This window comes from Pleurodeles waltl, chromosome 6, assembly GCF_031143425.1.
Source record: "Pleurodeles waltl isolate 20211129_DDA chromosome 6, aPleWal1.hap1.20221129, whole genome shotgun sequence".
In the NCBI taxonomy this organism is placed as follows: Eukaryota; Metazoa; Chordata; class Amphibia; order Caudata; family Salamandridae; genus Pleurodeles; species Pleurodeles waltl.
This window is the reverse complement of record NC_090445.1, coordinates 1363926950-1363953256: the sequence shown is the minus strand read 5'-3', so window position 1 is coordinate 1363953256 and position 26307 is coordinate 1363926950. Positions and strand designations below refer to the sequence as shown.

Sequence of the window (26307 nt, the reverse complement as noted above, 5' to 3'; positions counted from 1 at the left end):
TCTTAAAATCAACTTTACTAAAATATGTATTTTTTTTAACTCCACATGTCCATCCTCTCCCAAAGGGAATCTAACCTTTAACCAGATTTAAAGGTAGCCCCCATGTTAACCTATGAGACAGACAGGCCTTGCAACAGTGAAAAAAGAATTTAGCAATATTTCACTGTCAGGACATATAAAACACATTACTATATGTCCTACCTTAACCATACACTGCAGCCTGCCCTTGGGGCTACCTAGGGCCTACCTTAGGGGTGTCTGACATGTAAGAAAAGGGAAGGTTTAGGTCTGGCAAGTGGGTACACTTGCCAAGTCGAATTTACAGTTATAACGGCACACACAGACACTGCAGTGGCAGGTCTGAGACATGATTACAGAGCTACTTATGTGGGTGGCACAACCAGTGCTGCAGGCCCATTAGTAGCATTTGATATACAGGCCCTGCATGCCTCTAGTGCACTTTACTAGGAACTTACTAGTAAATCAAATATGCCAATCATGGATAAGACAATTACATACACATTTTGTAAAGGAGCACTTGCACTTTATCACTGGTTAGCAGTGGTAAAGTGTCCAGAATAACAAAACAGCAAAATCAGAGTCCAGCACTGTAGGGAAGTACCATCTTGCCTGGCATTTAACCCCCCATTTTTACTGTATGTATGTTTGTTTTTGCCTATGTGTCAGTGGGATCCTGCTAGCCAGGACCCCAGTGCTCATAAAGGATGTCCTGTTTCTGTTCCCTGTGTGGTGCCTAACTGTATCACTGAGGCTCTGCTAACCAGAACCTCAGTAATTATGCTCTCTCTGCTTTTTAAATTTGTCACTGCAGGCTAGTGACTAATTTTACCAATTCTAATTGGCACACTGGAACACCCTTATAGTTCCCTTGTATATGGTACCCAGGTACCCAGGGTATTGGGGTTCCAGGAGATCCCTATGGGCTGCAGCATTTCTTTTGCCACCAATAGGGAGCTCAGACAATTCTTACACAGGACTGCCACTGCAGCCTGAGTGAAATAACGTCCACGTTATTTCACAGCCATTTTACACTGCACTTAAGTAACGTATAAGTCACCAATATAACTTTCCAGGGTCTCCACTGTAGCTACCGCTGCTGCCAACCCCTCAGACAGGTTTCTGCCCCCCTGGGGCCTGGGCAGCCCAGTCCCAGGAAGGCAGAACAAAGGATTTCCTCTGAGAGAGGATGTTACACCCTCTCCCTTTGGAAATAGGTGTGAAGGGCCTGGGAGGAGCAGCCTCTCCTGGCCTCTGGAAATGCATTGAAGGGCACAGATGGTGCCCTCCTTGCATAAGCCAGTCTACACGGGTTCAGGAATCCCCCCAGCTCTGCTCTGGCGCAAAACTGGACAAAGGAAAGGGGAGTGACCACTCCCCTGACCAGCACCTCCCAGGGGAGGTGCCCAGAGCTTCTCCAGTGTGTCCCAGACCTCTGCCATCTTGGATGCAGAGGTGTGAGAGCACAATGGACAGCTCTGAGTGGCCAGTGCCAGCAGGTGACGTCAGAGACCCCTCCTGATAGGTGCTTACCTTTTTCTGTAGCCAATCCTCCTCTGTGGGATATTTAGGGTCTCTCCTTTGGGCATAGGTCATAAAGGTAAAAAGAACCTTAAAATGTTCAAATAAATTATGTATTGTTTCCCACATGGTGTGGGATGTGTTGAGATGATGATACATTTTGAGCAGGGTTATTGATTCCTTCTATTCAAGAGGTACATTTGAGATTGAATTTTAAGATTCAGTGGCGGCTGCCACTGAACAGGGATGGCGGGCAGGACAATGCATGAAGGGACTGGGAGAGTAAAAAAAAAAAAAAAAACATTCACCTTCGAGGGGAGACGCGTTTGTCTCCCCTCCGTCATCTTCCTCTTTCCGACTACACAGGCTCCCAGCCAATAAGCATTGTGATTGGTCTAAGCGGCCTGCTTCACCGCTCAAACTGGGAATGGGAGCCTTGCCATGTTCTCTACCCAGCTGTGCTATACAGCCAGGTAGAGAACATGCAAAGTGCGTATGTATTTTTGGCCGGCTCAAGACACAGCCAGCCAAACAGACATGCACACTTTGTGTGCACATAGCCCTGCTCCAGCCCACTCCCTCCAGACAGCCCCACCCCGCCCTACAAGGAAAAATAAAATGATAATAACATATTGTACCATCATTTTATTTTTCCTTTTTGAAAAAAAACAGTGCGGCGACGCTCCTCCGCCTTAGCGGAGGAACCACCCTTGTGAAGATTTGAATTATCTTTGACAAAGCAAGTTTTAACTGTTATGTGCAATTGTCGTTTGCTTAGCTGAGCCTATGCTGTGTACATTTTAGCAATTGTTTTTTATGAACTAATATGTTTTAGGGATTTGTACAATATTTGAATGATTCCCGAATTTAACATTGTGTGAAATGTGTGAAATTTCCCATTTATTAATTTTCAAATTGCAAATAAAAATTAGACATCTGGAAAAGAACTGGGTGAAATGTCCTACAAGTAGATGTATATCATTCAGACATTACCTGACTGTTGTCACTACTATGCAAAGTTTTAAAGATGTTAAATTGACAGGGTTACTTAGACTCAGGCGTTAATAGGGTTACCTTTTGTTGTTGTTTCCCTAATCCTGGAAATGCCCCTTGTCTTTGCTTCCGTTACAGGCTAACTTGTTGTCATTAACCCAAATACAATGGTTTCCAATGCCCTGATAATGAGACTTCACACTACTGATGTTTCAGAGAGGTTTCTGCTCTTTGGCTGGACTCCATCACCCACAAGCCCCTTTCAGGAGGAGGAGGGGCACCAGCTCTTTAAAGCAAGGTATTCTTCTCCTGCAGTGTGGGGCACACCCAGACTGTGCCCAAGCAAAGACCAAGCAAGGACAGGCATGTCTGAGCCAGTCAGAACCCGTAGGAGGCTGTGCTTGGCCGCCCCTCTAGGCTCAGGATTTTAAAACGACTACTTCTTGGGATAAAGGTGCCATTAGACTGGTAAACAAAAATACAGTCATACGATGGACCAGAGTGAGGGCGTAGCAGAAACAACATCAATCACCAGGTTTTTGACGAATCTAATGGGAGCAATTAAAAATGAAATGGACCTGGTGGAATTGAAACTGCATTTCACTGATTGCTCAAATCCACAAGTGTGTCTGTAAGTAAATAATCTGCTGCTTAGGGCTATTTTTAAGTTACCCTCTGAAGATATTAAATTTGGCCCTTGAAGGATTTTATAAATTACCCAATTGTGTATTGGCCAAGACTGATCCTAGTTGTTATCGGCCCATATCGTTACTGGGCTCAGTTGTTAAACTTGAGTGGAAAGTTCAGTATAGCCTCTGGGGGACTTTGGAATAATTTTAAAATTTTTATATGTTAATGACAAAATACATCCGTCTTAGAAGGAACCTTTGCACTGAAGATTTAAGGTGTGGAGCTGTGCTTTGTAAAGTGTCAGTCAGTTGCTCTTAGTTCTGGTTCATGATTCTGGGAATGGGTGCAGAGGAACATCTGTCTGCTTATTGAGGTATCTGCACTCGGAAGTATCAGCTAAGGTATATTTTGGGTCCAATAGGAAACATACAGATTGGATTAACATCTTAGAGGCATCAGCCAAGGTTGTGTATTGGCTCTGTTTTTATTTATAATATATATAAACGGTTTGGAGAGCTTTTTATTACTCAGTGGAAGGGGTTTGCCTTAGCTGGTAGGGTGTCCTATACCAGTGCTGTTTTATGCTGATAATGCAGTCCTGTTGTCTAGAACTGCTAATGGCCCACAGATTTTATTGGACTGTTTAATTGTTTTTTGAGGAACTTGATCTAGAGACTAATTTATCAAAATCGTATGCTATGCTTTGTGGGCCAAAACCTACTAAAATTCGTTGTCATAGCATAGCCAGAACAATGAGAGCTTGCGTGCTGGCTTTTACTTATTTAGGCATACCGATGGATAGAGCTTTTAATTTGGGGCATTTATCCAGAGTGTTGGAAAATGGGTTATTGTTAAGGGCAGGTAAGTACCTACACTTAGCAATAGGCCACTAACCTCCACTTAGGTCCAGTTAGGTCCCAGTAAATTAAACCCAGCTCAACCCTTGGTAGCTTGGCAACGAGCGACAAGGCTTAACTTAGGAGACAGAGTGTAAAGCATTCAAATATCACAAAACAGTAATTAAATAAAACACAGGAAACAGTTTAAAAATCCAAAACGAATTTATAACAATAGATCATAGTTTTATCTTTAAAATGACACAAAAACAAATAAAATCGGATAAGGGGAACCGGAGATATTAATTTTTAAAGAATTATTGTTTTCTAGCGCCTAGAAACAAAAAGCGCCAATCTGGTCATCTGGTCGCAACTCGACCTGGGCAAAGTCAATGTTTAAGGCCGCCCGCAATGGAGCCTGGCTCGGCTACAGCCTGCAGGAGACCTCCGTCAAAAGTTTACCTTCGGACGTAGTCGTTTTTCTGAAGATTATCTTCAGCGGGACGAACCTGCCAGTCCAGTCCGACCTCCTGGATCTCTTCTCCGGATACACGTCACGGGAGCCCTCGGTAGAGATTTTTACCTTCGGACTTAGTCATTTTTTCGAGGTGAAAATCCTTCGACCGGGGCAAACCTGGATCTTGATCCAATGTCCTTGGAGCCCTACTCGGATACGCTGGATGGGAGGTCCTGGTCAACTACCTACGTTCGGTTTAAGTCTCTTTTTTGAGATTTTCTTCACCGGGACGAACCTGCAAGTCAGGCCAGGTCGCGGTTGAGGCATGCTGGCTAGAGCTGCCACGGCGGGTCGGTCCCTCTATGGACTTTTTTTCAAAAGTTCTCCAAACTTCTCCAAACTTCTGGATCTTCTTCCAGATGTTCCTTTAAGGTTCTTTTGGGGTCCACAGCTCACCCCAAGGTTCCAGAGGCTCTGAGATGATCCTTGCGGGTGTGGACTACAACTCCCAGAATGCACCTGGTGCAAACTCCTTTTTGGCCACTGGACAGTGGTGAGCTGGTTGGGTTCTTGAGGAGTTGGTGCAGGGGACTCTGGTTAGCAATTTTTCACCTGTAGCAAACAGGGAGTTCCTCCTTGAACCAGTTGAAGCCAGGCAAAGTCCTTCTTGTGGTGAAGCCCAAGTGTGCAGCTGGTGCAGTCCTTCAGAGTGCAGGGTCCAGGTGCAGGCCAGGGGTCCAGCAGGGCAGTTCTTCTTCTTCTGTAGTTCTTCCCAGTAGGGATCTGGTAGCGAACTGAGGTGTGGTTGCAGGTCTGCCAGTTTTATCCCTGCTCCTGGGTGAAAAACAGGGGGGTCCTGGTTCTCCAATCAGGGGCAGGGTCCTTCCCCCTGTGATGACCACTTCCTGGGAAGTATGGCAAAAATCAATCCCAGGGAGCAACATTCCTCAAAAATCCATCATGGCGGAAAGTGATTTTTGGAGGTTACATCTGGCTGAGCCCACACACTGGTGAAGCTAAAAATCCTAAACACACCCCTCTCCCACCCTCTCCTAATCTAATCAAGGGGGCACCAAGTTGTCTGGGTTTGCAGGATGTGGGGGTGTTGTTGGGTTGCTCCAAAGGTCCTTCTCTGCCTTTGAAGACCAGTTTTGCAGCCCTCCCCCTTCCTGCTTCACCATCTGCTGAGGGGAGATCTCCTCCCATATGCACATCTCTTTGTGTGGAGCCAGGCCACTTCACACCTCATCAAGGCAGCCTGGCCAGGCTGCCAGAGATTGGCCAATCAGAGCACAGCAGCAAAAACACTGCAGGGCTGAAGTTGGCAACTTTTCAGTTAAAGTTTAATACTCTTTACCTGAACAAGTTATATTAAATCCCACAACTGGAAGTTGTGGGATTTATTATAACAATTATTTGATAACAAACTTCTGGTATCCGTTACTTAAGGGGACTTTAAAAATTAAAATAAAGTCTCCCCATTCTGGCCTACGCAATCCATTCACTACAATGAGGGAAAAACAAATTTGGCTGTTTTTACCTCACCAGGACTTATAAAACTATTTTATAAGGCCCTGCTTATAGTTACATGGCACCCAGCCTTATGGGCACATAGGGCACACCTTAGGGGTGACTTATATGCAAAATTAAGGTAGTTTGAGATTTTGGAACTACTTTTAATTCCAAAGTCAAATTTGCATATAATTTAAAAGCAGCCAGCAAGGCAGGCCTGCCTCTAAAATGACACTGAGCACCTCAGCATTGCACCTATGGGTGAACTACCTATGCTGGGGTCACTAAACCTACATGCCCTACCATATACTAGGGACTTATAGGTAGGTTGACTTAGCCAATTATAATTAGCCTAATTTGCATACTGATTTTACACAGAGCACAGGCCCTGGGACTGGTTAGCAGTGCCCAGGGCACGATCAGAGTCAGGAAAACACCAGCAAAAATTTGAAAATGGGGGGAGAAATTTAGGGGGCCTCTACAATCAGCCCTGTTCTCTCACACAGAGTTAGGGAACAATATCTCCAATGGCAACACAATTGGTTGTTAGATTGGCTGCCAAATTAGCACGGAGACCAATTAGGAAAATGTTCATAATTTACACGAGCAAGTGCCTCTCAGTGGCAACATAAGGAGCAGGTCCGTAGGGGTACCCAAGCCTAGCAGTTTATCAAACGTGGTAAATACATTTTGGCACAAACTTCTGACAATCCTACAGTTTTGCGCCTCTTACGCCTACCATGAAGAACTGGAACAATCTTCATGAAGGATATGATCAAGTTATATCCATTGCTATTGTGGGTTTCAGTTTGGATTAAGCCTGAGGGAAGTTGGACAAGATTTATTTTACAAGATTGTCTGCTTTCAGACATCCCGAGGCTTCTAGATATAAAAACACGTGTTTCATTGAATGTCCCTGAAATTTACATTAGTCCGAATTATAATAGCGGTTCTACTAACAAAGCTATTATTAAGTAGTTGTTCTCGAAGTGTTATGATAATGCAAGAACTCTGCCTGAATTAAATAAGCCCTCAGTAAGAGCCCGTGTTATAATTTCGTTCCCAGCTATGATGGTGCCCTACCTTTCCTTTGTTACTAATCCGATGATAGATTTTATTTGACTTGGTATATATTCAATATGGCGCATTTTTACTATTGTCTACATGTTGTTTGGGCGTAAAGAGATCCCATGTTGCCCTTGTGATTCGCAGTAGAAACAAAGCATATTTCACTTTATTTCTATACATTTTATTTGATGCCAATAAAGGTTTAATTACTAATATTGCGTCTCTTAAACCAGAGACAATGTAGATCAGCAATTCTTATATTCCAGAAATTTGCCTCTGTTGTTATGTGCAGGGCTGCTATGAATTTTATTCAGAGTGCACATAAAATTAGGAAATGTTTACATTAATTGGCCGCACTTTTACAGTAAATACCATGTAACAGAGCATTTATGAATTCAGTATTTTAGTTAGGGTTCTTGTAATCATAATGGAATTTATTTATTGTTGTTTAATGTTTTTACTATTTTTGTGGCTAAAAGACAGCTGAAAAAATAAATTATTGGGTGGGTGACTTCACAAGATGATACCCACTCTGGTACATCCTTTGGAAGTTGAGTTTGTTTCAAGTTGTTCATCAAGGAATAACCTAAGACCCCTATTACACTTCATTTAGCATGGTAATTGCAATGATAAATGAGCTCTTACAATGGACTCAGAAGGATTTTGATTGTGTGGTATCGAGTTACATTTTCCAAAGATTACAGCGATCAATCAAGTAGTGGTCTTGATTTTTCCAGTAAAGTTAAATGGCTATCTGCTAATAGTTTTCTACAGACGATCTGTAGTGATTTTCTATCTTCAGCCTTTCAGGGCAAGAGATGATTCTGTCCGGACTGCCCAATCTTTCCTGCTCTGTTTCTACTCAAAATAGAGCCACCATCTGGCAATCTCAAGATGTTGGTGGGACTGACCCTGCAGCTTGATCCCATTATCTGATGTTTTGGTTTATGGCATCCCTTTGACCTTGTTACATCCACCCACCAGGATTCCAGCACTTTTAGACATAAAGTCGGAATTGTTTTGCTATCTGGAATTAAAAAAAAGATCTACTTGGTAAAAGGTGAGATTTTACCCAGGTCTAGGGGGACAACCGTTCACTTCATGATATGTTTTAAGAGGTCCATATTGTAGATTCTTCTTGGCCTTTAGGCAAGCACAGGTTGAACCAACCACCCAACATGAGAGGGAAAGAGAGTCCTAATGTGACCCACTCATCTCTCACTATATATCTGGATGTAATGTTTTTTAGTTAATGATCACATCCTTGCAGGAGTAGCCAGAAATATATCATATTTTGATATGGGCTCCTGGAACATCTTTCCAGGAAGGATGCACATACACAAGACATTCCCACTCTAATTCTATATTTGTAAAAGGCTTTTTTTTATATATTGAAGCAACGGTCTAGTGTAGAATATATGAATAAGTGTAAATATAGATATAAACGTTATGGATGTGAAAACTACAAATATTGGCTACATATTTTCATAGTAGATGACAAGGCATGGCAAGATTAAATATATGTTGACTCCCTTTTAGGTTGAGCCTAAACTGTAAACAGTATACTGGTATATACTTAAGTACACTTATACTGTGGGTTAAAGCAACTTCATTTGTCAGTTGCTGTGTTGCTAGCCAGTGGTCAGGTCTGCCTTTTTTCTCCCTCTTTTTTCTGTTTCAGAGTATTGACTTGCTACTGTATTTTTCTACTTTGGTTTCTTTATCTGTTGCTTTGACTGACTATTTTTGACATGTCTTTGGTGCTCCCCTTTCACTGTGGGTGTTTTAGGCTGGTAGCTGCCTGCATTTTATTGCAGCATTCCATTCATCCCACCTCCTCCCATGACGCTGACCTTTGTTTTGGCTTTATTCCAGTGTTGTCCTCCCATAAAAGAAAATAGGCTTATTTTACTAAACAAATGGCTCCTAAAATAAGCTTATTTTACTAAACAAACCAAATGCTCTTGCATCGCATCATAGAGTTTTGAGCTCACATTTTGTTTAACTGTTAGGAAATTCACAGGTGGGGGAGTTTGGCGAGGGGTGTTCAAAGTCCCCTTTTGTTCTACAGTGTGTATATTTACACTCTGGAAGGGTTTCCAGCTCACTTATTGTTCTACCATGAGGAAATCCACGCTGAGGAGCGGGTTGCAGCTCACTTTTTGTTCCACCATGAGCAAATCTACTTTGCGCAGGTGTTTCCAGCTCACCTTTTGTTCCAACTGAAGGAAATCCACTATGCAAAGAGATTTCCATCTCACCTTTTGTTCTCCCATGAAGAAATCCATTCTGAGAAGGAGTTTCTAGCTCACTCCTGCTCATCGTAAACAGGGCCACTGGAATTATGTGAGAAGACATGACCAAATTATGCAGCAGGGTTTAGAAAATTGTGCAGCAAGAAAAGACAAATAATGTGGGGAAATGCAGCCTATTTTATAAAACTATTACTTCATTATTTTGTTATTGTCAAGGGCACAAACACCTTGACCTGTTGTAATCTCTCTGTGGGTTTAGCCACGCCCAGTGCACGCCCATCACTATCACTCGCTCATGGGTGTGCTTTTCAAAAATCCTTTGTTATTATTGGTAAGTACTTTATGATTGTCCCTCCTTGGGGCGGTTTTGTTACCGCCTTGGACACCGACTATTTTTACGTGGATAATTGCATGATTGTCGATATGATTGACTGTGAACAAACTTATTTTTCCTTTTGTGTCTCTCCTTCGCGGGCCTGTAGCACTTTGAGTCAGCTCGCTTATGTCAACTGGTTTACTTACCATTTTCAACTTATGTGACAAGAAAAGTTCAGTTAGGAATTTACAACGCTAACTCAAGCAAGCGCGAGACCCTTTCTATTGCAAATGCTTGTTTTCCTAGCCATAGTTAATGGCTAAAGTAGTACCAAATTATTGCCGAAAACAAGAGCTTAGTAAGAGGCCCACAGCATACTTCCCTGCTCCTAATTCAGTGTTGTTCCAGCCTGCTCAGAGAAACAAGGCCGATCCTTGTTTATGTTATGTAGCTATCCTTTCCAGAAGCAGCTAGCTAGTTGCAGCAAGCACTAGAGTAACCAGTGTGTGGCCCTGATGCACTGTTTTATGGGATAGATACTCTTTCTGGAATGCCTGAAACTTCACCTCTCATAGTTATCTTATTTAACATTTTTCAAAATCGTTAAGCGCAAAATAAACAAACAAATATATCATGTAAGGTGTAAACCAAAATGTATACATTTTCTCACACGTTTACCGAGGACAACTGTCTCCCTCTTTAAATATCATAAGATATGTATAATATCTAAATTAGGAGGGGGAGCCTTTTTGAAGTCCCTTCAAATTTGCAGTTCCCCATGGACCACTAAACTAATTTTGTGAATCAAGAAGTATTTTCTGACTCACAAACTAGTTTTCACACATACCTAAAAGGTATTTTGCAGTCTCAAACCTGTGATTTTTGCGAATTTCATGATTTTCAGTTTCAAACCGCTTTGCTCCGCTGGCCATATGCCTTTTCCTCCTTCCATGTATTCACAAAGGGAATTCTAGCAGGCATCATTGCTTTCAAGTATACGAATTTATGTACACTCACTAGTAAATCCATCTCAGAGGCTTTGAATTGGGTATTGCAAATCGTAGTTTTCCTTGGAGGTTTGGGAATGTATAGAAACACACATTTATGGGAATTCTGAAATGCCTCTCTGACTTATTCCTATGCTGTGAGTGTTCGGGAAATTACTCCGGTCTAGTGCTGGAATAACTCCCATTCCCTGATGGCAAGGGTGTAATTCTAATCCAGATTTAGTGGGGATCTAAAGGAACGTTTTTCTCCATATGGAAAATGTTTTCCCTACAGAATAACAATAGATGTGCACAGGAACCCTCTTTCCTCCTGTGCAGCGTTTGTTGCTATGTAGAACTCCATGTGGAGAATAGATGCTCTGGGAAAAGTCACATTGCACTCACCGAAGTACAACTGGAAACCTGGATCTGGCACAGATTTCCATTTGTATTTCTGGGAATGTTTGTGAATCCCAAAAAGTAGTAAATCATCACCTGTGCTAGATTTACTACGTTTTTTGTGAATCAGGCCCTACATCATTATACTTGTTATAAAATGTGTATTTTGTAATCTCACTGTTCACCCTAAACTGTGAGCATGACTCATCTCTGCTCTTAGTATTGGTGACAGAGGAGATTATGGGGGACATTATGACCCCCGCGGTCAGTGCTATATTGGAGGTATTACGGCCAACAGGCTGGCGGTACCTACCTCCACTATTATGACATTGGCGGTTTGGCCAAAGCCAAACGGCAAGTCAATACACCGACCGCCATGGTGGTAACGACTGCCGGGCTGGAGACTTCAGTCCCCAGCCCGGCGGCCGTCACTAGACCGCCCATGGCATTTTGACCCCACCCACCACCATGGTTTCCGTGATTTCTGTACCTCCACGCAAACCATGGCGGTAGGGTTTCCCTTGCCCCCCTCTCCCTCTCCAGAGTCCTTCCCCTCATGTCCCCCCAACATAAAGACACATACCCACACAGCAAAACACACACATACACACACGCATACACCCATTCACCCACGCATGCATACATACAAACACACTCACTGGAAAACTCACAACCATACATCCAGGCACACACGCAAGCACACGACATAACATGCACGTACACACACACACACAGTCATGCACACACGCACTACACACGCATGCACGCATTCGAACACAGTCACACACACCCCCACACACACACACAACACCCCCCACCCCCTCTCCTTTCGGAGAACCCGACTTACCTGCTTGCAGGGGGTCGCCCGGCAGGAGATGGAATGCAGCACTACCGCCAGAAGCAGCATCCGCCAGCAAAACACCACCAGGCCATATTATGGAACATGATACGGTAGGCAGTGTTTTGTTGACATGACGCTGCTGCTGGCAGAAGCACCACCTTACGGCTTTCCGCCGCCATTACCATCGCCAGAATTCCGCCAGCCTTCTGCCAGAATTCCGGCTATGGTCATAATGGCAAGGACGGTATGTAGCCACGGCAAGGGTATCTTGGCGGCCGTCACCGTGGCGGTAGGCGGCATTTGTCGCCAATCTTATAATGAGGGCTTATGTGTTATTTGTAATACCAGGGAATCTTGAATCGTCAAACTTTCATGTCTCAAAATTATACATGATGTTTTATAGCTCAATGATACACACTTTCTGTACTATGGTGATCCACTGCATGATTCTGATTATTCTATTTTATTTCATTTGTTTTCTCAATATTCCTTGCTTGATTCTTCTTGTTCCATTCATCCCCTACCTGGGAAGCATCAGATATATACTCTTGTGCTGTTTGTGTTAATGAAATAGTTGGATTACTTCTCAGCTGGCTGTGTTTCAACTGCCCTTAATGCTTTCACGCAGCGTCTAATCTCCATTGCATATTCTTTTTTATCCTGAGGGCCCCTTGGTTCCTTGACTATCTCTTGTGGGGTAGCAGTATTTACAGTATAAATGATGCATGGGCTGAGTTCCCCTTATCCATCACCATACTCCCATTTTGTTTTTTCTTCTAATGAGCTGAGGAGGCAAGAGCGAGTTGTAGATTTCTTATCATTTACTTCCTTTGATGTGCTTAATTTGAGCCAGTGGTTTCTGGTGCTTGGCACTGTTACTTAATTACTAACACTGGCACGTATGACACTCTGCACATGCTGATGCTGTTTGTCTTCTTTAGAGATGAGCACAACAACAGTTGTATGTTAATTGAATATACATTAAGAAAATGACAATTATCCCCCACCTAAAGCATTCTTATAGCTTTTGGGGGCCTTGAATAGTCACACGTGTAGGAGTGTGATGGTTAGTAGGTGTGTTTTACTGTCATTGGCAGCAATAGCAGGGGCAGTGAGGGTGCAAGCTACACTGGCCTCCTGACAAGGGCCTTTGGCACTTATCTTTTTTACAGATTAACCAGTGCTTTGATGGTCCTTTGAGGCCATGACTCTATTGACCAAGTGGCTATTTTTTTTAACCTTTCCTAGCCCTTGACATCCATTGGCTTTTCCGACGAACATCCAGGAGAAGCAATTGTAGGCCAATAGGAAGAATACATTCATCAGCTACTTTGTTCTTTGTTGGCAGAAATTGCATAATTTTAAAATCAATTACATAAATGTATTGTACTATTATTTTACATTGTACCATTAAATAACAGGAACAATATAAAAAGAATGCTATGCTTAATAAATATAAGCACGACTTGCTTCACACTCTCTAGAAGAGCACACACTTTTTACTCTTACTAATGTATTACAGATAAACGTTTATGGCAATCCTGCCATTTCCATGAATTCCAAAAGGACTGAATATTTAATCTAACGTTTCTGTGGCTCAATATATTTTAACTGGGTCCTAACCCACATTTTCAATGATAATTGTTTAGGAGATAGCAAGTTTTGTATCTGCAGCAATGCCCTGGTTCAAGATAAAACAATATTTTTGGAAGCTTGCACTATGCCCTCAAATACTTTTAAGAATTTTAGAAAAGATTTTGCTGTCAGTACTCAACATTGAAATTGATCTACTTCACTTAGATCTCATTTCATTCGCTCATTTTATGCAAGAAATTGAAATGTTTTCCATCATCCAGTTTTTTGTTGGTTTTGTGCTGGATATGCAATGAATAAATTGGCTGAACAGTGGTAAGAGATACATTCAGAAGCACTAGAATAATTTGACAGGAACCCCTTGTGGGCTGAGGACTTTTAGGTTTAGGCAATTTCTCATTACATCTGAGAAATTGCCACATTTCTGTGGAATATGTAACTAAACTGTGTGAACAGTGGTTAGATACGGCTTCATAGGAACTAGGACACTTTGACAGGAATTTCATATGGGCTGAGATCTTTTAAGTATTACTCATCTCTCATGATAAATTAGACCTCTATAATAGAGTCAAACCTCACTCCAGGATTTCCATCCATATTTCCCTGCTCATTTGATTCAGAACAGCACTGTTAGTAAAATGTATTTCGTGAATTTGTTTATTAAATCAGATTGAATTCCATTCTCATTCCCATAATTGTCCCCTAGTATAAAAACAGAAGATACCTGTTGATTAGCTATGATCGCTAATTGATTTTATCACAGGATTGGAAATTCTTCTCTGATTCGGAGTATAAATTTGCTTAATGATGTCCTTTATTATCTCTTCTTGATTGGTTATCACAGTTTCAATCAAGAAAAGACTTGCTTTGCATTAGGTGAATCATAATCAAATATTTTACTGCATCTCCTTTAATTTTTTAGTTAATGTCCCTTTTTCCACTTCTTGCTGTGTTCCAATAAGGAAAGCTGTATTCTATAACGGTTATGCATGATTTAGAGGTGTCTGGACTATTCTTCATTTCTCACTTCCCTGAGAAGGGTCATGCCAAGATCACTGAATTCTAGATTCATCTTTACTTAGAGCATTAATTGAACAACATACATGTCCTTCATTTACGAGTTTTGTGGATTGTGTCCCCACATCCTGTTGTATCTCATACCACACTGATGTATATGTTTTTTCATAACGAATTAGAGTCAAACCCTTATAATTTCCTTGGAAATGTGCTTTATTAATGCACCAATAACTTCATATTGTGTAATGAGATACAGGTCTCTGAAAGGCATGCCAGATTCATTACAATATAAAACTGAAAGATGTTTTACTCTTTTTTATGTTCAACAGATTATTCACATTTCACCTAAAAATCTTTAGAGCCTAAGCGAAAAAAGTAACAAGTTTGATTTCGCTCCACTGAATAGAACTCATTGATTTAAATACATGCACTTCTGCCTTCTGTCAGCTATCCCAGTTCTCTCCTTTCTATATTTTTAGATTTTTCTTTGCTTAGTCTTCTTTCTGTTCCATGTTTCTTTTCTTTTCCTTTTGTCCCTCTTTTATGTATTCGCCTCACTATCAATGTTTATTTTATATTGAGTGCAATTGTCGAAATAATAAGAAAGTCTTTGCATTCCAGGCCTACTTCTATGAGTTCCAGTAATTTATTTCAGTTTTCAAACAAACCAAGATCCTCCGTAGTATACTCAGAATTTATAGAATTCTATGCATACTCCAACCACCCATGATTGGACTTCTGAAGATTGCCTGAAGATATCAAACCACAGGCTGACAGGCTAACTGGCCTCTGCATTTTGCTCTCTCTGTTGGGAAACCTTTTTTTAAACTCCACAAGATTCAAGATGTTGTTTAGCCTTAACTTCATTATATTGTCCATTGTCTCAATTACTTAATGGTATGGATATAAATTATACATGTTTTGTGTTTGTTTTGTAGAGAATATATTCACCCCTTGGACAGGGGAAAACAATCTCATTAAGATACATTGTTGGTGGGTGGATGAGTTACTTAAGCGATTACATTTTTGCTACCGTTTACTTTTGGCTTGCAATTATTTTCAAATGTTTTACCAAGGCTAACTGGTGTTGTTATTTCCTTTACAGGCTTGCAGGATAATCCTTGGGCCTGCGACTGCAGTTTATATGAAGTGGTGCATTTCTTAACCGTTCAGTCTCCTTTGGTAGCTCTTATAGAGTCGCAGCTAAAATGCTTCACCCCACGAAGTCTCTCTGGAGTCCTCTTCAGTCAAGTGGAGTTGAGAAGGTGTCAGAGTCCTGTGGTACACACAACGGTTGACAAGCTGAAGACCATGCTAGGGAGCACTGTACTGCTGCGATGTGGAACCACTGGTGTTCCCATTCCAGAGCTCAGCTGGCGCAGGGCAGATGGATACCAACTCAATGGGACAGGTGAGCCCAAAAAGCAGATTTCAGTGAAATAGCAACAGCATCAAAAAATATTGCTTATTACATTTAATGGGGTGGTACCAAGCTATTGTAGTTAGAATATAGCCCAACATAAACATCATGTCCTAAATAACATTAAAAAAAATATCACTCATTGGAATTAATTACAGAAAATCTTTTATAAAAAAAATAAAAATATTAAGGACACAGTTTTTCTGTTAGACTATATTTTTATACTGTGTTATAACATACAACCTATTCAAGCACAATATGCTCTTTGAGAGGTAAATAAGTGATCTCCAATTTACATTGACTGTGCAGACCATTTACCATTTAATCTCAAAAGGCATTTGGAGGTGGATTTACTAATATATCATGCAGTGCAGCAACCAAAATAGCAATACTGAGATGTGTGACAGGGTAGGCTAGTGTGCGCAGGCTAGTGCCATATCTACTAAGATATGGTTCTGTGCCTCTCTTTCCAATTAGTCGCACACTTTCCAGCTGCCTAGTGCAGCCACGGACACACCATTGTACCACAGTGCAAATGCGTGTTTGTGATGTCTAGCATTGGTTTTGTAAAAAATATTATACTTTAAAACTTTTCCAACTTCGTATGAGTGCTGTTTAGTGTAGCATATGTTCAAAGTTTGAAACGTTTCCAGAACAATGTGTATTCCCTTCTTTGCGCTTGCCAGGAGGTGGCACTAATCCCTGCCTACAAGTTTTAGTAGATTTCACTTTGTTTCAAAAACCATAAGTGGTAGTATATGAATGTCCATATATCACAATGGAATGCTTCCTTGACACAAAATAATACAAAGTAGAGCAAAAAAGTGTATCAAGAATGCTCTGGTTTTCATCAATGTTTGTGACTTTGCATTAGAGCAAAGTTTTTATAAATCTGCCTCTTAGTGTCATGCTTTGTCTTGCCATAGGAAAGAATCTGTTCCCACCTTTAAGGTAATACATTCATTAAAATCTAATAATAAAAATATAGCTTAGCCTTTTTCCTAACTGACAAGAAAGTCAACATTTATGTAAGAATTGGCATTTCTTGAAGAAGGACAAGGAGTTTGGAAAATTAGAGGACATTTTGAAGACTTTAGGTCCATTCTTGTGAATGTTAAAAAACTACAAAGGATAATGAATTCATATAAAAACTTAATACCAGCATGAATTCGTCAAGTGAATTATGCAAATAAAAAGTTTTTGGGGAAAAAGAAAAGTTGTTTTCGGAAGGCTTGTGTAACATAAACGTCTTCCGAGCCCTGGAATATGTAATTGAAATTGGTGCAATACACTTCTTCTTTCACCTCGGCATTCCTAACTAGTTCTGTTGGTTGCTTGTTAGAAACTGAATTTACCACTTTCATTTTTGTGGGTGGTACGCTGTGTAGTGTGGTTGACAGCTACGGCAACTTCTTAATTTGAATGACTGTATAATGCTTATTTGTAAAGGATCTAACTTTCTTCACTTTATTTTGCATCGCATTTGCGGCCACATGCACAAAGATCCTGTTTTGCAACTCGCAAACTGCGAGTCTTAGCGACTCACAAGACCAGATGTACAACAGTGTACTTTACACTGTTTGCAATTTCTAATGGGGTCGCAAATGACCTACCTCATGAATATTCATGAGGTAGGTCACAATTTGCGACCCCATTGGGAATGGCCGCCCTCACAGGGATGGTGGCCTGTTGAAGACAGCAGACCACCTTGAGATGCATTTCAAAATCAAAAATGAAAAGTTTTCTTATAATTTTTTCAAAGCAGGCAGTGCTCCGTGGGACCACTGCCTGCTTAAAAAAATATCTTTGCTGCCATTCACAAATGGGAAGGAGTGCCATTGGGTCCCCTTCCTGTTTGCGAATGGGTTAGCACCAATTTGAAACTGGTGCTAACTGTGATTGTTTTGCGACCACATTTGCGGTTACAAAACAATCATACATACCATTTGGATTCAGTATTAGGAAGGGATGCCCTTGACACGCCCCTTCCTAATACCGAATCGCAAAACCCAAACTGTGATTCAATAAAAAGTAACCGAATCACAGTTTGGGCTTTGTACATCCCAAAAAGCATTTTTCAAGTCACAAACAGGCCGATTCTGTAAATCGTCCCGTTTGCGACTTGAAAAATGCTTCTTACATCTGGCCCTTTGCTCTTTAAGCCTCAATGTTCTTTCTGGTTGCATATTGAAATTACAAAGCTTTGTCATGAAACTGTAGATGCCACCATTTTAAATGTCATATCAATCATGATTGTAAGTACGTACACATTGCCCCTGATGGCACACATGTGTATCCAACATAGTTCCACCAGACCCTGAATCTTGTGATCAACAGGTCATGGTTTGACTAAAAGCCATTTGCCGCAGTTTCCCAGAGTATCCAAGCTAAGAAGTGGTTAATTTCTGTGAAATCAAGCCCAACTCACAATGGCTTATCTGGTGTTGTACTAGCTTTACATTAGGCCCCCGTGGATGTTCCATTATGCTGGCGTAATCTTGCATAATTTCATGAAGTAAATTTTACTTTTGCTATGCGAAATTTCCAAAATTACTCCATAATGTCATGTGATGTAAATAAGCAACATTTTAGTGCAGAGCACAGGTTCAACTGTGTTGTGTGCAGCACTTGTGTTTCTTGTGCTGTTCGTTTTAGAGCAAATGCGCCCTTGCATCAAAATGGATGTAAGGACTCAATTTGTGCTAAAATATTGCGCTAAATGTCAGTTTTGAATCCAGATAATTTTCCATAATTTTTGTGTAATTTCACATAATTATGAAAAAGCAAATTATGCGAAGGTCCCCCCCCATCACTTTACAAGCAGCTAACTTAACATTGCTAAACCTGATTAATTCCATCATTCACCAACACTGCTGATCCCAATCACTTATCATAACATAGGTTATTGATACTAGACCAAGAGCATGTCTCATGACTCTTCCCCATGCATCGTACTCTCAACACCTATAGGCACAATAAGTATTCTACTCTGCAAGTAAGGCTTTCTTAGAGGGCTGCAGTATATTTGTCCTTTAATTCAAGACCATTATCGTTTTTATTTTTGCACCATTTAGAGACCTTGTCACACCTATAAAAGTAATAAAAGCTAAATTGGAAGGAGTCCAGATTTTTCTAGACTGTAAGTATGTTCCCTTTATATTTAGGTTCAGCGACTAATTGACTGGATGATGAATTATCTTATTTGTAAAGCACCCTAATACCCAAAAGTCGTCATAGTGCTAAACCACTCCACTAACCAGAGGGTAAATGAAAACAACACACAGAGTAAAGAGCTTTAAGAAGTGAACAACCTGGTCTTCAGAGCCTTCCTAATTTTGATATGTGAAGAAATAGATTTAATGCCCGGAGGCCAGGCTTTCCAGTATTTTGCAGCTACCAGAGAGGTACTTCTTCTGCCCAATCTTTGACTCTCTACCCTGGGAACAATGACAGTTTTGCTCTCAGAAGAGCTAAAGCTTTGCTTAGGTTGGTAGCTATGGAATTAGGCTTTCACATCGGTTGGACCAGAATTGTGCAATGTCTTGTGAGTAATGCATAGTGTCTTAAAATTAATTTGCTTCCTAACTGGAAACCAGTGTAATTTAGGTAGTTCCGGTGATACTGATCAAAATTTGGGTGGATTAAGAATAAGGCATGTTGCTGCATTTTGGACTCTCTGAAGCTTGTTTAGTGACTCCTGATTAATATTAAGATAGCATACGTTACACCAATCAATTTGAGAAGACAACAGTGCAAGTACCACCAGTTTCTGCATTGAAATATGAATAAAGGGATTTTTTTTCAAAGCATACAAAAGATATGGAAACATGTTGAGACAATCTGATTGATCTGTACAGAAAATGTCAATTTGCCATCAAGTATCAGCCCTTGGTTGCGGATGGCAGAGCTCCCAGCTCACTTTGCCATCAACTGTGCATCCAGGAAGATGTCTTATTGACAAACAAGATTACTTTGTTTTTTTTCCAGCATTTAGCTTAAGGCAATTTTTTGTCACCCAGGGTCTGAGTTCATCATACAATTTTGAAAGTTGGTAGCAACTTCCTACTAATTTCTGGAAATAATTTGGGTATCATCTGCTAAAATATGACGGAAAATCCAAAGGAACTAATTAAATGGGGAAGGGGAGAGATGTAAAGATTATACAGGGTGGGACTCAAGGAAGAGCCTTGAGGAACTCTACAAGAGAGTGAAAAAGATTTGGAAGTAAAATTATTGATATTAATTGTTTGTACCCTGTCTGATAAAAAAGACCTGAGAATTGTTCAGATTTTGTCTCTAATGTCTAACTCTTCTAGATGGCCAAAGAGTACACAGGGCTTAACAGTGCTGAATGCTGCTGAAAGAGCTAGCATAACGAGAACTGCCCTTCCACCTCTATCGACTATCATTCTGAAGTCATCCAAAGCAGTGATACTCTGTACAATGAATGTCTCTAAAGCCAAACTGTGAGGTATCCAGAAGTGAGTGATCTTCTAGATATCTCATCAGTTCTTGATTATGTGTTTTTACCAACACATTTGGAGGCCTGGGTAGCAGGGAAATAGGGCATTAGTATTTTTGTTTGTTTTTAAGTATTGTTTTAATAAAATATATTTTTTGTAAATTGATTTATCAAAAGTAAACAAATATAAAACATATGTAAGGCAAAGAAAGAACCAATGACCAGTCAAATACTTATCAATTACATTTGAGATTAATTGCTTAATTGTGTAGTGACTTTCTTAATTGGAACAAAGGTTCCAACAATTAGGTTTCCAGCTTTTTATCCTCAATATGCATTTTTTTATGCATCCACATTGTAATAATAGTAATTCACAAAAAATAAATGGGAAATCAAGTATCTGAAATAATTTCTCCATTAATGGTGTTAAACATATAGCAGTGATGTCAATTAGCCAATCTTATTGATACAGACAACTAAACATACAAATGCATATTATGAACAACTTACTGCACAGTGCAATTTACAGTGATTTTAAAAGTGCAATAGAGGTTCGGCTAATCACCATGTGGGGCCACCAGAAACTAGAGGAAGTTTACCACAATAAAATTAGAGGAAAAAAGGTTGTAGAACACTTATTCAGTATAATGTAACGGGTCATTAAACACCCGTTGGACTCAAGTTGTGCTTTGCTTTCTTTCTTGTGTAAATATAATTAGAAATATGTAGGGGATTAAACTGTTTACAAAGCTCAGGTTTACAAATGTGATACTATTATTTAATGTGAAGATACGCACCTCAGAAATAAGGGAAAAAAACTAGAAGGCTATGATAATAATAAATAAAGCTGGAACCATCTTAAGATGGGATTTGTTATTAGTTTGTTGATAAGCTATTTCTGCATATTTTTGTTTACATTCATTAATTACAGCAAATATATTTCTTTCTTTTTAGTACACCAGGAGATTTCAACTGATGGCATGAGTTGGTCAATCCTCGGTTTACCGTTGGTTACATACAAGGACTCTGGAGAGTATATCTGCAAAGCAAAGAATTTTTTAGGAGCAACAGAGGCCTTCATATCCCTCTTTGTCACAGATTCTGACACCACGGATGATCCCGACTCTGTCATGAGTGGTGCTCGGAAGGTGTGGACAGGGAATGGAAATCCCATGGAAGCAGCGGCATACAATGAGAGACTGGTGGCTCGATATCTGGTCACCCCTACTGTGGCAAGCCAACCTCTTCGCATCTATACTGAGGAGGCACGAGGTCCCCAACGGTACAGAATCAATGAGATTGGGGAACCAATGAAGAAAGAAGGGAAAGGATCCGAGACCAATGTGGGACTTACAATAACCACGGACAGTAAAGTTCAAGGGAATATTCTGTTGAGTCCTCCCACTGGACAGATGGGGTCAGAGCGCATAGTCAGATCTGTGAAAGTAATTGGAGACACAGATCACAGTGTCTCTCTGGCATGGAAAGCCCCCATGGCAAAATATGCCACCATTTTCAGTGTACTTTATGCTGTCTTTGGTGAGCGAGACATGCGCCGAATTAACGTGGAGCCAGGGAAAATGAAGATCACCATAGATGGACTTATGCCAAAGACAAAGTACATTGCTTGCATCTGTGTGAAGGGGCTGATTCCTAGGAAGGAGCAATGTGTTATCTTTTCCACAGATGAGGCAGTCAGTGCAGGTGGAACACAGAAGCTCATCAATGTGGTGGTCGTTAGTGTAGCTTGTGTCATAGCTGTCCCTTTGACGCTGGTGGTCTGTTGCGGCGCATTGAAGAGACGTTACAAAAAAGGACTAGGTCGTAAGTCTAAGGATATCCAGGAGTCCTATGTAACATTTGAAAGCCTCTCAGGAGGTCCCAAGGGTGTGGAAGGGGAGTACCTGACGAGGCACACCACACCAGATGAGTCTAACAGATTGCTTTCATCACGGTCAAGTGTGGATTCTGAAGCAGTACCAAAAACTGAGGGTCAGCCCAATGAGTTCTTTTGTTGATGACTCCCAGTTACTTAGTAGACTGTTTACTTTGCTGATCTGCATGGTTATTGAGAATGCAGGTCATGTCAATTGGATGGATCCTGAGATCACAGTGCATTGCAGGGTTGGTCTCTTTTGATCCACATTGTTAACGTTTTCTGCAGCAAAGGATATTTGACTCAGCTGGTCCCTCACTGGGTTAACCATAACTTGAAAAAGGATTTTTCTCTGGTTAGAAGTGCTATCAGCAAGGGGCAGCAGTTGCTGTTGTCATTCAGTCACCATTTCTAGTCTCTCTTCAACCAGACGATTCCAGCAATTGAACTGGTTATGCCCTTTGAAAGCCACTGTGTTTAAAATACACCATGAACACTTGAGGCCTGATTTAGAGTTTTTGTGGTTTAATAAAATCTAGTTATTTTTGAAGGAAACTCTAAATGCAATTTAGAATCCACTGGCTGGATTTCCTCCATCATAAGGACTCTGCTGATGTTCCTGATGATAATGAAACATTTGCAATAGTCCATTGCACACAACGCTTCTGTTTTGAAACCCAACTTTCAAACTTTAGATCTGATTGCAATAAAAATTTAAAGTAAAAAACATGTATCACAAATTAAGGAGCTGATGGTTACTTAAAAGGGGCACAGCACAAAATGTGATGGTAGTTGCCAATGTTGCCAATGATGAGATGAAGGATCTACACACTACATGAACTCTACATGCCTTTGATTGGTTCGTTTTGGGATTTAAGTAACAGAATATGTCATGATTGGCAGCTGTGGAAGAAAGAGAACAATCCTCCAGAACGAATTAGGAAGAGAGATGAGAATGATAGGACATGACAAAACAGTGCATTGATATGGTAGAATGGTCAGAAAATGGGATTTCTTTGGTGAAAGACCAAACAGTCTTCATCAAAGAAGAGTGAGGGATGTGCCATCACACTAGACGAGTCCTGTTTTATTCATCACCCCACTTGCAGATCAAAATGTCTTAATCATAAGCAATTATAACAACTGCAGTAATAAATGAATGGCATCTGCTTTGTGAGCCAGGACCAGTGATGCCGTTGCCTTTGGTCAGTTGACCACTCTTTCTAAGGATAATTAGAAACGTTCTTTCTGGGTATCAACATCAATTGATAATCAGTAGAGGTGGCACACAATCCATTTCTACTTTGACACTGACATAATCACTGATCTCCCTGAGCTTGTTTTTAACGAAATTATAAGTCTGTTACAGCTCATCTAGTTGTGCTCTATATAAGTTTGAAAACATATGTACATCAAGGGAACACACACATCACAAATCTAATGTGCTCACCCTCTGATGCACTTCATACAGCCTGCAACCTACTTGTAATTTAAACTTGCTCTACTTGCATTTTAGTCTGTTACTACATGTTTACTCGTGCCCTATTATAGCCAGACGTTTTACACGTGGCAAGATTGCTCCATGACTTTAAACAATAGGAATGCCAAGACCAATCTGTATGTAATTTCGCCCTGTGTAACTGGTAAAACAGGGTTACATCATGATTGCATGCTCTTGAGGTGGGCTTTATGGTTAAGAAGAGCTTGCAGTCTTTTTAATGGTCTCTAAAAGTAGCAGTGATTTTTCTCTCCTTCCTGCTGACTCTGTAAATAGGGCTCGGTGCCAAATCGAGCAACTTTGCTGTTGCTATATCAGATTTTGTATATTTGTTCATAGTGCATGGAAGCGATCCGGAAAAAACACGACTGTGATTGAAAAAGACAAGGATGGCCGAAAGCAAAGTTAGTCTTTGGTTGGTATTCTGTTGGGTAGAGAAGGTTTAGACTAAAGTGTTCACACTCAATACTTTTGTTCTAATTGACGACGAAGAAAGATGTCAGAAATGTAGAGGGAAATCGTGAAAATCGTTTTTTTGTACCTTACACCTCTTGGGTGCCCTTTCTACCAGCGCCTGGCCAAATATTCGGTCAAAGAATCGGATAGACAATGGTCACACATGGTGACATTGACCATGCATAGCTATATTTTGTCCGGGAAGATAGAAAATGTATTCAAATGTCATTCTGCTGAGGTCAATCAAATACGTAACACAATATAACATTAAGACACAACTCCGCGGGCCAACAGGCAATTTTCTGGGCGTGTACTATTTATCTGTGACTTTCATGTTTGAGGTCATACACAGTTTGAGACAGTACAGAGTAGCCCTTTTCAAATCATGCACCATTCTTGAAGGGGTGAGCTACCATAATGTCGAGTTTCTACTTTTGACCAACAAAAATATCTGCTGCACAATGTCTACTGACACTCGGGCCTTAGTTATGTGTGGGCAAGAGTTTTCCATCGGCTGCACAAACTCTGCACCCTTCACTACGGCAGGTCAAACATGCAGGAATTTAGCAGTGAAAGAGAAAACTGTATTTCATTCAACATCCGGTATGAACCAAACTCTACATGTTATTGCCCAAACACTTGAAACATGCGCATTTTATGATACCAGATAAATTATGAATTCCTGGGAGTAAGTATTCATCAGGTGTGCTAAGCAGCACCTACCCGTCAGTGGTACAAACGATCAGAGCATATATATATAATTGAGGTAAGTTTGGATTTCCCATACTTAACTCCACAACTGCTGACCTTGATGATATACGTCTCTAAAATACACGGAATTGGTGTTAAGAATAGTAAATCTATCCTTAATGGTATATACCTACCTTGACAATATAGTGGTAGTAGTGATACTCCGCAGTTAATATTTTTGTAGGTCGATACTTAAGATCTTGATATTTTGATATGTAAACAATGATCTCTCATTCTGCCAAAAAGAGCAAAGCCCAGTCATTACTGAATAGGGCCAATTGTCAGATTTATTAAAGTTTATACTTATACTTTGGGTGTGTTTCATAAGGATCTATAAGCATATTTGTAAATGGAAATGTACATTGATCTATGTGAACCTATGTAAACAATGAATAAAAATACGTATTAATGTAAATTTTAGGCTTTAGCAGTTTCTGCATTGATGACAACTTGCTTCCAAAGACCATGTAATCTTTCAGGTGTTATACACTATGTATAGGTTTTTTAATTTCTGCAAATTCTACTGCATCACTGAACAAAGCAACATTTTAATATTGTATGCATCATCCAGGTACTGAAAAGCACAGAATGTTTCAGTGATTCATTTGTAAAAAAAAAACAAAAAACTAGGCGGGGGCGATGAGTTCCACTGTGCTGGTGGAACGAACAAAGTTTTTGCCATGATTTCAGCCCAAAACTCCGCAAGCGGAGCTTACTGCATGCGCACTGCAGCCCAGTTATGGACTACACAGCACAAGTGCAGATAGTCTGCGCTTGCGCTGTGTGGCCCTTTACCTGGCTGCAGTGTGCACTCTCGCCTGACTTTGTGCTGCTGCCAGCACCAGCTCCGAGTCCAGGCCTCCCTCTGCCAGCAGTCCGGGAGCAGGGGGACAGAGGGAGGCAGGGAGCCAGACCACTGGGAACGAGGACCCAGGTAAGCCGTCATTTAAAAAAAATGTTGTGCACATGGTGCACATGAGGCCTGAAATGGCAGCTTTCGCTGCCTACGGCCCTGGCCTGAATTCAGTGCACATGGGGGAGGCCAGTGCACAAAAGGCCTGAAACGGCAACTTTCCTGAATGCACCCAACCTCAGAAGCGCTAAACAGGGTCGGGGCTAGCGCTTCTGAGATCGGTAGCATTCAGGACAGGGTGTCACTAGGGCAGGTGGCAGTGGCACTCCGCCTCTGCGGAATTCCACGGAGTTGTAAATCAAAGAGCTCAAAGGTTTTTAGAAGCATTCCACAAGCGTTGCCTAATGCTGGGTTACCAAATACTTAGGGGCATCTTTATACTCCATTTACGCAAATTCGTCGCAAAACTAACTCCATATTTATATTTTGACGTTAGACACGTCTAACGTCAAAATATTGGACTTTGCATCATTTTTTAGATGCGTGAACC

At 40.8% G+C, this 26307-nt stretch overlaps 1 protein-coding gene across 1 annotated transcript in view; it reads left to right on the top strand.

Moving 5' to 3' along the window:
- LRIT1 (leucine rich repeat, Ig-like and transmembrane domains 1) overlaps nt 1–25316 on the top strand; it is a 68071-nt gene extending 42755 nt beyond the window's left edge. The window contains exons 3-4 of the mRNA XM_069240659.1: nt 15548–15853; nt 21279–25316. Of these exons, the coding sequence (XP_069096760.1) occupies nt 15548–15853; nt 21279–22342 (1370 nt within the window). The 3' untranslated portion in view covers nt 22343–25316. The remainder of the gene's footprint in view (nt 1–15547; nt 15854–21278) is intronic.
- Nucleotides 25317–26307: the final 991 nt, after the last annotated feature.